Raw genomic sequence first — 13,040 nt, forward strand, 5'->3', positions numbered from 1 at the left:
AACTCAAGGCCATGTTTAGGACAGCTCATGCCCTTGCGAAGAAGGGGAGACCGTTCACCGACTATGAGTGGATGTGCGAGTAAGTGAAAATGTTATTTGTCAATGAAATAATTCTGATTCCGGTCCACTCTTCATATTGCTTACATTAATGTTAATATAGCCAAGGCCAAGGCTTGCTAAATTAGCTACTTAGCTAGCTCTATGAAAATGTAGCCCCACAATGTTATGGCATAATTTTTTACAATTGTTTGATAACGTTAGCCCCGTTGTGACCTCACATATAACGGAATATAACGGTACATCTGAAGTGAACAGGGCTAGTTGTCCTCATTGGTGGTGAAGACAAATTTAACACACCTGCAAACTGATTGAATAGCAATAGCAAAACTCGATGTATTGGATAACATTACTGTATCTGTGTTATTAGTTATTATTGGATTAGTGTTAATGTTTGGCATGATTGTTTGCAGCTTGGATGAACAGAAAGGCATTGCCTTGGGTGCAACCTACAGGAACAAAACACAGGCGAAAGAGTTCACCCAATATATTGCAGAGGCAGAGAGAAATGAAATCAGGGAGATGCTGAAAAACACTAGATTTCTGTCCATCATGTCTGACGGGTCCACTGATAGCTCGGTGAAAGAGGAGGAGCTGGTATATGTGAGGTGGAGTCACAAGGGCAAGATTGAGAGAAAGTTTGTTGGCATCAAGTCAGTGGAGAAGGCAGAAGCAGCACACATAACCAGCGCCATCAGAGACATCATGGAGGGTGTGTGCGAAGAATGGGAGAGCAAGTTGGTCGCCCTGGCAACAGACGGTGCTGCTGTGATGGTGGGAGCGAAGAGCGGTGTGGTCAGCCGGCTGAAGGGGAACCGGGCTTACATCATTCGTATCCACTGCATGGCACACCGCCAAGAACTGGCTTTCATGGATGCCATCAATTCCCATGTCATGTTCCAGAGAGTGGAAGAATTCCTCAGTGGCCTCTACACATTCTACCATACCAGTCCACTGAACAGAGCTAACCTGGTGAACAGCTTCCAGGCTCTCGGGCACAAACCACTGGTGCCTACTAGGATCGGTGGGATCCGATGGGTAGGACACCTCCTACGCTCCCTGGACCACTTCCTGCGGGGCTTTCAGGGGATTGTCCAACATCTGGAACAGGTAGTGGCATTATTAATATATCAAAAGGAATGTGTGACTGTGACAGTGCTTGTCAGGGTGTTATCTGATAAGTGTTTTTGAAAAGCTAGTAATTTTGTTGTATGTGTTTGGTTTTGATGTATTTTTCAGATTCAGTCTTGTGATGCTGAAAATGTCAGAGGAGTCCAACAGGCCAAAGCCAGAAAGTACTACTCTACTGCCAGGGAGGCTGTCTTCATCCGCTTCTGTGGATTCCTGCATGACACACTAACACACCTGAGCAACCTGTCCGTCTCTCTCCAGAGGTCGACCATCACCATCGCCGAGGCTCACAGCTGCTTAAGCGCACCACAGGCAGTCCTCAAGAAGTGTAAAACCCAGGTATGGTCATTTAAGAAGTAATAGGAAATAACTGACTCTGAATTTTAATAATAAAAATGATTCCAACAAGAGAGGGGTAGAATGTTAAACATTTGATCACACAAAAAAAGAGAGGGGTAGAATGTGTGAATGCGTTGTAAAGGTTTATTCTGATAGGATAGTAAAAATTAGCCTTTTTTTCCACCAGAGAAGGTCCCATGCAGGCTACAGTGACAAAAGCTATGAGGGACAACAACAACAGCTATGAGGGAATTTCACTGACAAGCAGTGACAGCCAGACCCTCATCGCCTCACGGGTTAAACTGCTTGACAGGGTAGTTGAGAGTATGACCGACAGGTTCCAGGATGTCGGTGTAGGTGTGCTGTGTGCCACCAAGCTCGTCAACTTTGCCAACTGGCCAGAGTCAGGAGATGCAGCAGCAGGTGTTTTTAAATTAAGTACTACAGCAGAGCACTTAAATTCAGTGTCATGACGATTATATTTTGATTTTGAGAAAATAAACATGCATTATGCTTGTTGTAATGTAGACCTATGTGTACAACTCTTCTAGATTTTGGTGACACTGAAGTAGAGACACTGGTGAACCACTTCAGGCCTGTCCTGGAGACCTCTGGCATCCATGCTGAGAATGTGATGGACCAGTGGACTGTCTTGAAGTCCTTGATGTACCAAGAGCCACAGTTCCTGTCACATCCACACTTGTCCTGGGCCACTGTGAACAGGACCCATCAGCACTCCTGCCCTGACCTGCTGGCTGTCATCGACCTGGTCCTGTCCCTTCCCGCCTCCACTGCTGACTGTGAAAGGGGTTTTAGCACCATGAACATGGTGAAAAGTGATTGGCGGTCCAGCCTTCTGTCTGACACTCTGTCCGATCTTCTGATTATCCATCTCTGCTCCCCAGAAATGAAAGACTTTGATCCGAGCACAGCTGTGATGCTGTGGCACGAAAGCTCAGTTCGAAGCAGGCGGCCTGACTATATGGATGGTGGTGCAAAGAGGGTGTCTGAGAGCGTGTCTGTTGAAGACAGTGATGAGGAGTTCTGAGTTGCATACTGGATCGGATGGGATGCAATGTTGTGAAATTTAATTAATAATATTAAAATATATTTCTAAATAATACTTTGGCCTCTTTTCTAAGCATGTATTGTTATATAATACTGTTATCTCCATGAAAAGTACTGAAACAGATGTATATGCAACAAAAAGAGGCAATTTATTATTTGGCCGGTAAAAAAATTACTTGGCCGGTAGATTCTTTCATCTACCGGTCCCCTTGGCAGGTGAGCCAAAAAGTTAGTTTACAGCCCTGACTCGGGTTAAACTCTTTTCGGCGTCTAGAGATAGGAGGGCCATATTTGAAGTATCCTCCAAGCCTTGAATAATATTAAGGACCCTCCTAACATTGTGGAACCCCTGGCGACCGATGATAAACCCATTTTGATCTCTATGTATTACACTGGGTAATGTTTCTTGTAGCCGTCTTGCTAAGACTTTACACAGAATTTTGAGGTCAGAGTTTAGTAGACTTATTGGTCTCATATTTCCGCATCTATTGTTGGGCTTCCCTGGTTTTATCAGTAATGTTATTAATGCACCAGTCATTGATTTGGGTAAACTATCATTACAAAATGCTTCCAAAAACATTTCTAATAGTGGTTTAAGTAATTTTGTCTTACATTTTTTATACAGGTCTATTGGGATTCCGTCTGGTCCTGCTGATTTTCCTGCTTTCATGCCATCAATAGCGATGCTTATTTCCTCTTCCTTAAGATCTGCCTCTAGCATCTCTGCGAATTCCTCAGAAATAGTTGGAATATCCAGCTTATCCAGAAATGTCTTTTGAACCAAGGGGTCATATTTGATTTGGGATTTATATAGATTTTCATAGTATTCCCTAAATTCCCTGTTTATTTCAGCAGGGTCTATTATTGTATCACCATTATTGTTGAAAATTGAAGTAATGTTTTTCATAATTTCTAACTGTTTAATCTGCCAGGCTAGAAGCTCGCCGGGTTTTTCCCCTTGCTCGTAGAATGTTTGGTTCAGCCTAAGCATGCTGGATGCTGCCATAGCTGCGGATAGTTTATTATATTTTGCTCTTAAGAGCAACAATTCCTTTTCTGCTTCTGGGGTTTTATTCCTAAATACCTGCTCTTGTAAAATTTGTATCCTGGATTCTAGTTGCTGTCTTTTCTGGTGTAGCTCCCTAGATTTGGATGAAGTATAACTTTATCCAAGTTTTATGCTTTATCCTCTCGGTGCACTCGGCCAGTTCTTTTCTGTTTTCTTCAACGGCATGCAGGATCCCATCAAGTCTGGTTGAGAACTCGGACTTCAAGCTGTGTATTGCCGCCAGTATCTCTGCTTTAGCTCCGGTCAACTCACTGTCGCTTTCCTCGGGTGTCTCAGTGCTAACGTTAGCTTCTTTGCTAGCTTGATTTTCCATGCTTTGCGTCCTGAAGTCAGTTAACTTCACCTGCGTCTGTGTTTTCCCTCTATTTCTGCTCGTTTTTCCAAGATTTGACATCACCGCTCCAACGCCAAGGGTCGCCTACCCTTTATAGGTACAGTTCTATATTTTATATCAGGAGTTTTTAGGATTTTTAACGGAGCGGGGTTGAGCGTGACTTACTAGCTCGCGGTCATACCGGAAGTTGTGTTTAACATTCTTAAATTCAATTGGATGACCCCGGCAGAAACCCTGTAACCCATGCACATTGTTATGTACTCTGTCGCACAAACAAGAACAGCGGTGTAAATAACATCCAAAACAACATCACTGCTATAAGTGGTTGAAATCTCATCATAATAAACTTAAGTGTTGCATGGTTTTGAATAAACGTACACATTTAACTTTGCACCCACAGGACGCATTGATTACAGTATATAAGTATGGCTGTCAAACTAAACACATTTCTGCCAGAGAATGCCGAGGCTCTAGAGCTGGAGAGAATGACATAGCCAATTTTAAGCACCTGATCATTCTCCACTAGAAAAATAGTAATGAATACCTTGGGCTGCACGATATTGGAAAAACCTGACATTACGATTTTTTTTTTTAACCCTGCGAAAGATATTGCAATATGAACAAAATACAGGAATTTTAATCAGACGACCTGACTGGCACTTTTTGTTATGCTGTACTGCTGCTATCTTGTGGACAATTAAGCTGCAATGATCTTAACTCTTCTTGTTGTTCTGAGCTTTGTGGTTTAACTGGCGACGGTCCCAGATGTGCTGGAGGTGTGGTTTGAGAATCCCGTCTGGAGACGGGTCCTCGGCCATTTCCACTAACCAGGAAAAACATTCTGATCACCCTACTTATCGATCCAAGTCATGTATATGTATATTCATTTTGACGCGGCTTGAACACCACCCTTCCACACCGAGATGCCGGGGGCTGCAAACCACTACCCATTCGACGTCTAATCAACGTCGGTCAGGCAGGTCGATTCGACGTCTACCAGAGGTGCTGAAATGAAAGTTTTTCGAAAGTTTTTCCTGACGTCGGTCATGAGACGTTTAGACGACATATCGACGGCTCACAGAGCAGGCTACATCAATGTCATTACGTTGTATAGACGACTTTTCAACGTCTCTACATGACGTCTAATTGACGACGATCAGGCAGGTTGATTCGACGTCGACCAGAGGTGATGAAATCAAAGTTTTTCTGACGTCGTTCTCATGACCGACATCATTTCGACGGCTAATAGACGCCATCATTTTACGTTGTTTCAAAGTCGAATAGATGACAGATGAATAGATGACATTTCAACCTTTATCAAAATACACATGTTTTGCATTTAAAAAGATGTTTACCTAAACTGAGGGTTTCAACTTGTGCCTAGATAACTGGCATTACCACATCCATAAATTCTATGACAAGCACAGCTCTTGTGCTGTATACATGTGCAATTCTCAAGGCTCTAATGTACAACTATTTTAATTAACTCCTCAATTTCAGCAAACAATTCCTCAAACTGCATCGAGGTCAAAAAGTCCAATAGACAACAGCAGATTTCACTTTTGCCAACTTAAAATATCACAGGAATGGTGATCCTGGTTGAAACTATGATAGTAAATAAACTCACCTGTGATAAAGTTAAAATACCCGAGTGATGTTCACCCATACTGTAAAATAAAAGTAGTACATGGACTAATCTTAGGTAAAAAAGACAGCATTCAGGACCAGATACATGTATCGAGTAATCTATATATTGAATACTTGAATAAAAAATGAACATGTTTAATGTAACAAATGTTTTATTGATTTAAAGTCCAGTGGGGGTCTGCCCCTTGTCCCCGCTCTTTGCTGGGGCATGTGTCAGATGGGTCTGGATAATGCTTTCTATTTCTGCGTCCGTGGACTTCACACTCCATCTCTTCACAGCAGCTGGAGAAAGGGCATAAGGAAAAATTTAACATTTCACAGAGCTCCTATTTAGATATTTAATGCACTTTGTAGATGGCAGGAACACTTTGTTTTGGGAGTTGGAAGAGTAATGAAAGAACCACTTCTTAGAGCCACACAGTGGCCTGAATGTGATGGTTCCTAATAAAGCCGGTAGGCATTAACAGTCTGTGCTGTGGTAGCCCAGCTGAGCCCAGGATAGCCACATGCAAATGAAGCCCATTCAGTAATTTCAGTTATATCAATCTTAGTTTCTTACACTTGATCACATGACACAGCTTTGTCACCTTAAAAGGCAGTTTGTCACATTGTCCCCCTCCATGCATGTTGTATTTTGCCATGACTCCATTCATCATGAGCCTGTAAGACAAAATTCCTGTAAGCATTTTGTAAATATAACAAAATAAAAACAGCACCAAGAGTTTGTCATCTACATCATTAAAAATGTCAAACTACAAATACTGAAAGATTGAGAACACTTAATATTTTTTATATGTTGTAGTCCTTAAGTGTGGCTGGTGTCGGGACCAGCAGAGGGAGTTTAGATTGAGTGGAACAAAAACACATTTTAATGTAAAAGTTATAGTACACAACTTCCTATATTACTGATCCAATTATGTAAATGACAAACTCTTGGTGCTGTTTTTATTTTGTTAAATTTACAAAATGCTTACAGGAATTTTGTCTTACAGGCTCATGACGAATGGAGTCATGGCAAAATACAACATGCATGGAGGGGGACAATGTGACAAACTGCCTTTTAAGGTGACAAAGCTGTGTCATGTGATCAAGTGTAAGAAACTAAGATTGATATAACTGAAATTACTGAATGGGCTTCATTTGCATGTGGCTATCCTGGGCTCAGCTGGGCTACCATAGCACAGACTGTTAATGCCTACTGGCTTTATGAGGAACCATCACATTCAGGCCACTGTGTGGCTCTAAGAAGTGGTTCTTTCATTACTCTTCCAACTCCCAAAACAAAGTGTTCCTGCCATCTATAAAGTGCATTTAATATCTAAATAGGCACTCTGTTAAAATGTAAAATTTTTCCTTATGCCCTCTCTCCAGCTGCTGTGAAGAGATGGAGCGTGAAGGCCACGGATGCAGAAATAGAAAGCATTATCCAGATGCACCTGACACATGCCCCAGCAAAGAGCGGGGACAAGGGGCAGACCCCCACTGGACTTTAAATCAATAAAACATTTGTTACATTAAACATGTTCATTTTTTATTCAAGTATTATATAGAGAGATAGAGAGATATCTATATATAGATAACTCGATACATGTATCTATTAATTACAGAACAGAGAGGAGGTTACCTTCATTTACAACAGTCATAAAACATCTTCTTTACAGATAAATGACTCTTTGATATTTTGGTGTGTCCTGTCTTCCCAGGACAGTGACCCTTTGATGTAACAGATGGGACAGCAAATGTTATCTTATCTAAACTTGTGTATCTTTCCATGTGGGGATGTGCCCCCACCTGTGGCTCTTGTGACACCTCAGGCAGTGTGACAGTCTCTCTTCCCCCTCTTGTCCTTACAGTACATTGATAACAAAAGGAAGCCTATGTAATTTTCTCACATTCCTCCCTTTTGACACAAAAGTCTAAACACAACATTTTGAGAAATTACATTGAAAGTTTCAAAAATAGGAAAGGAAATTTTAACAGCTTCAAAATGTTTACAGCTGTCAGTTTTCTACTGTGAATAACAAAAACAAAAATACAAACACACAAAAAAAATTCATTCAAACAGTTACTATTAAAGAACAGAATTATATCAACTCATCATTTAAATCATCATGTGGGTTTCCTGGAGCCCATTCCATCAAAAACGCTGGGTTTCCACTTATTTTCTCTTTCAGACAGTTCTCTTTTTCTCCTGATCACCTGCTCTGTGGCAAGTTTTAGTTATGTCCTTTCAGGATTGTTTGATCCTGCATCGGTTCTTCTGCTCTCGTAGACAGTCCATTTTTACCCTTCTGTGAGAGATGGGGTGTCTGAGTATCAGTATGGATGATATTAGTGTGATTGATGACTGCAGGTGAATCAGTTGGTGGTTTGAAACTTTGTTCCGTTGAAAAACAGGATTGGGTAATGGCCATTATGGTGACCAAAAACAAGGATGAAGACCACAGTCATAATCGTCCAACGGTGTCCCCTCTCAGCACTCTGCAGGTGAGGTTGTTGTCCTTCCTTCAGTGGCATGGCTCGGAAAAGGCTTGCGCTGGGATGCATGGATCCAGGTGTCCCTCTCAGCTATCCGGGCAGCAGTGGGCATTGTTAGCAGCATCTGATGTGGTCCTGTCCACCGTGGTTGACTCTAGTGCTTCCTCCTCAGGTTCTTTTTTCACTGTCTAGTCTCTAGGCTGGATATTGTGGAGTTTGCACCAACGTAGGCTCCAGAAGGACCACTTTTCACCTCATAGAAGATTAGCTTCAAAGAAATATGGTTAAATGCACAACACTAGCTTAAACGATCAGCAGGGGGTTAAAATGTTTTGGGGAAACGGGGTGTTAATTATTTTCAAAGGACAGCCAGTGATTATCTCGTAAGGAGACAGTCTAGTCATTTTATGTAGGCAGCCTCTCATAAAAAGAAAAAATCAATGCAAGGTAAAAAACTAATCCATGACATATCTGTTTCTGCCATCAATTCAGTCAACTTTGTTTTTAAGGTCTAGTTAGCGGGTTCCACTGCACCTCCACTAGCTAGCACAATGTGATTTTAGGTTTACGTGCGGGCTTTGTTTTTTTTTTTTTTTTTTTTTATGAGATGTTTTGAATAAAATTATCTACATTTATCTATCATGTTTTATTATCACTCATTACTATTATTTATTTGTAAGTGTGATCCATTATTACTTGATTATTTATTTTTTTATTTTTTAGGGGAGAGACCTATGGGGAATTATTTCCCTCAGCAATTATTTAGCAATTTAGATCGCTGTTACATATTTACATGGAAAGCATTCAATCCCTTTTGAGAAAATGTTTTTCACAACAATGTGACAGTATTTAGACCTATTACATGGAGTGAGTTGAATAAAATCCATTATTTAATGCTCAAAAAATATCTTAATGTTAAGGATGGGCTGACAGAGGCTATGCCTCTGCCGACATTTTAAGTTTAACAAATCACACAATTTTTAACAAAGTTTTTAACAAAAAGTTGAAAAATCCTGCCGTATGCCATAATCTATTTACAATATTCTACATCCTCCCTTTTGATACATGGTCAAGACCATGTGTCAAACTTTGCAAAAAAGGGAAGTATGGCTTTTGGCAGTACTGGGTGGGCGTTTACACCAATCCAGAGGTCAGATGGGAGTTCAATAAACTTTTTCCTATTTCCATAGAATGTTTTCTACCGCATCAGCTTCTGTTTGAAGCAGATAGACTTTATTAAAAGGACAGATAAAATTAAATATCTGTAGAATCAGGGAGACAGGTGGGGAAAAAAAATAAAATAAAAAAAATAAAAAATATAGCAGGAAGTCATTCCTGTCTGTGGTCATCAAAACTGCACCACTCCTCGCTTTGAAAATCAGAATCATATGGCTATTTATAGAAAACAGAGCAAACAAAACTATAATTACTCATTTTCATTTAGAACGCTCACCATTTCATATTGTATATATGCCCAGATTGTCTACTTTAATATATCATTTATTGTATATTTTATCCAATTTCATTTTATAGTGTATTTTACTGTTTTATTTATCTCTTTATCTTAGCACTTGTTTCCACTCATGCTGTATCTGTATTTTACTTTTCACGGAGTACCTGAAAACAAAAACATTTTTTTCTTGGGGATCAATACAGTATTCTGATTTTGATCCTGATGAGCTGTCTTAGCAGCTGCATTTTCCAGTGACACTGGGTCATTAGCACTTGTATGAACTTTACATTAGCATAGGATAGAAGTAATGCAGACAAAAGGTTAATGATTTGACTTCTAGGATCAGTGGATCTTCCTGTAGAAGTAAGAAATCGTGATTTCCTATAATGTGTGAAATCATGACATTTTAAATGCATACTGAGAGTCCGTATGTACTGTGATATTATTCCCGGTCCTAAAAATGGAAAAGATAAAAAACGCTGCCAGAGCAGACAGGTTATTTGGAATATTAGTACTGTCAACTATATCATAGTTAGTACATTTCATATGACACTCAAGGGGATCCATCTGTTGGATTTCTCACAGCAGAATTATCTAAAAGAAAAACAGAGTTAAGGTTAATGAGTGAAGTGTCAAAGAGTGCATCTGTTGGTTTTGACACCGTGACGACCACTTCAGAACAGGAGTGTGATTCTCCATCTGGAGCTGTCAGGAGCAAAATTAATGGGTTAAAGGACAGTACTTTTTTATAAAGTTACGTGAGTCATTGTCAGCAAACACATTTTGCTAGTGTAGCAGTTTAGCTGGGTAAAGGTGGGCAGGTTTTCCTGTAAATAAAGACTTTAGCAGCTGGCCTACTGAAGCAGTTCTGGCCACATATGAATATTTTGCATATGTGGCCATCTTTAATGTACATGCCCACATGCTGTACAGCCTTGTGGTATGCAACCATATCTCACTGTGTTGTGGACATTTTTGAATAGTATCCCACAGGCCAGTTGTCACCATGTGACTGAGTAAGAATTTTCTTTCACAAAAACTCATTACATTCAGAAAAACTAAATATTTAAAAATGTCAGAGTGTCTGGTAGCTATAGGCAAGGGGAACTCGAAAAAGCTTGTTTTAAGTCAGTAAAAGCTTTCTCTGCGTCAGGAGTCCAAGTCAAAAAGTCAGTCATGGCCAAATGTCTACCCCCATATGTGATTATATTGGAGTTGGGAGATCTCCACAATTGTATCAAATCCACGGACAACAATAGCCTGCTAAATTCAATAAGGCAATCGTGTTTTTTTTTCCCCTTCGCAGATTTTTTGAAACATCCAAGATTATGGATGTAATCGGGACCCAATTCACGACCTTCCGGAGTAAAATAACGCATTTCATTTTAAAGAGAATTTGCAACTTTTCCTTTAAAAATTTAGGACCGTTTTCTGCCATAAAACTAAAATGGTTACACTGTCTCAGTTTGACAGTACTCCCGCATGTCAGGCGGGGGGATAAAGGGAAGACTAAGGAAAGGGGAATGTGGACCCAAATGCAGTTATACACGAGAGGCAAGGCTAGGGGAAACAAAAAGCGAGCTTTATTGTAAAGCTGAACATGAAAAACAGGAGCAGACAAAACGGGGGCAAGAGACAAAGTAGCAAAAGAAAGCAAGGCGAAGTTGCAACAAAAACTGGGCAAAGTACTAATCAAAACCAAAGTTCAAATCAAAAAATGCAAAATGCAAAACTCAAATCCAGAACACATACCGTGGGGAACAAGGAACTGACAGGAGCAGGCACATGGACGGGAACATGGACGAGACAGAGGCTGACAATTACAGAAGACATCCCGAGTACATATGACCAGACAAGGAGTGAGGGGAACACAGAGACTAAGTACACAGACACTGATGACAAGACGAGGAACAGGTGAGGTGGACCAACAGGTGAGATAACGAAGGGGAGGAGCACGTGAGAACATGAAGGGAACAAAGCAATAGACAGAGGGAGCCAGAGGGAACATAGGAAAATACACAGGAGAACTTAAAGGACACATGAGGGCATGGGAAAAACAAGACACAAGACAAGATACATAGACACGGAAATCAAATTCAAGAAACCACAAGACAAAACCAGACACAACAACCAAGAATCTACAGTCATGACACTGCATAGGAAAACATATGCACAAACATTGTCAAATACTGAAAAGTGTAATAACACACAATGGTCGCTAATGCTAAGTTTTCAGCTCTACTGCAATCCAAAGTGAAAATTGGAGAAGAAAACCCTATGGCATCTGCATCCAAGTATAACATTTTTACCATTGATAGTGAAAGCAACCCAGAACTGTGAGTCAGGATAAACAGGAATGCTAGAATATGCATTTGTTAAAATCATAACTGAAAAACCCAGTCTGATAGAATGTTTAACATTAGTGTTAGAAACATCTGCTGGATGATGATCAGCTTCATTTATGACTCTAATGTGTTTAATGATCTCCACCCCCCCATTTGTTTACCTTTCAGGCAAGATGTGGGAGGTGCATGGTGAGATTTAGGAAGTCAACAATGGCACCTTAATTTATGGTAGGCTGAATGACAAAATACTGACTTCAACAGCTTTAGGGAATTTTGCATCTTTTATCCCCAGAAATTTAACTTGCTTACAGCCTCAAGCTATTAATAGTGTTAGAAGCAATTTTCTTAGTCTTTATCAGTCAATCAGTGTTTCTGTGTGTGTGTGTCTCATCATTACTTGTGTCTAATTTTGCTCATGTCTACGTGCTTGTTCAAATGCTCTTACCTGCCTCCTGAATTTTATGGCTTCAGCAAGTTCTTGTGATGGAGCATGTGGCCAGGATCCCCTCGACTCCTCCCCCTCTTCTTGATAGGGGTCAGCATGTGGCCAGGATCTTGACTCCTTCCTCTCTCCTTGATAAGAGTCGGGGGTAGCGCAATCAAATGAAAAATGTCCAAACCCTTCACACCTGTAGCACTTGCGTCTGTCACTGTCATCGTACTTCCTTCTGTGTGGCCCCGCTCGCCTCCATCCTCTGCTCCTCATGCCACCGTTGTTCTGATGGGACTGCCGTTTTTGTCTTGGTTCCTGTGGGTTATCTCTCTGATAATACTTCATCTGAGCAGATTGAAGTTTCTTTGTTTGTTTAAAATCCAAGTCTGTTTGATTTCTTTCTGAGTGCAAAACCTGTGTGCACACAGTAGTCATGGGCTCCGTTTCCCAGCCCATACAGGTAGTCATGACACAGTTCTTCAAGCCCGGATGTAGATCATTAATCAGTTCAGTTTTTTAACAGATCTCTGTGTGCCACGGGTGTTAACAGGCGGGTGGTAATAGTAGAGATTGCATATGGAGGAGGCAGTTTTCTTTCTCTTTCCCTACGTTTCTGAAAACCTTTCACTGTTACGCGAACCATCTTCTTCTACTTCTTCCTCTTCTTTCTCTTCTGCTTTCTGTTT

The 13,040-nt window shown here is 40.7% G+C and overlaps 1 protein-coding gene across 2 annotated transcripts; it reads left to right on the forward strand.

Moving 5' to 3' along the window:
- The first annotated feature begins 348 nt into the window (after positions 1-348).
- On the forward strand, positions 349-2,588 carry LOC115589725 (zinc finger protein 862-like). Of its 2 annotated transcripts, none has more exons than XM_030430833.1 (3): positions 349-1,167; positions 1,297-1,527; positions 2,079-2,588. In XM_030430833.1, the coding sequence occupies exons 1-3, from the start codon at positions 448-450 to the stop codon at positions 2,097-2,099; spliced, it is 972 nt and encodes a 323-aa protein (XP_030286693.1). In that variant the 5' UTR covers positions 349-447; the 3' UTR covers positions 2,100-2,588. The 2 variants fall into 2 exon arrangements, with proteins under 2 accessions (XP_030286693.1, XP_030286692.1); XM_030430832.1 differs by lacking the exon at positions 2,079-2,588 and adding an exon at positions 1,715-1,987.
- Positions 2,589-13,040: the final 10,452 nt, after the last annotated feature.

The sequence above is a fragment of the Sparus aurata genome, chromosome 10 (assembly GCF_900880675.1).
Source record: "Sparus aurata chromosome 10, fSpaAur1.1, whole genome shotgun sequence".
Taxonomy (NCBI): domain Eukaryota; kingdom Metazoa; phylum Chordata; class Actinopteri; order Spariformes; family Sparidae; genus Sparus; species Sparus aurata.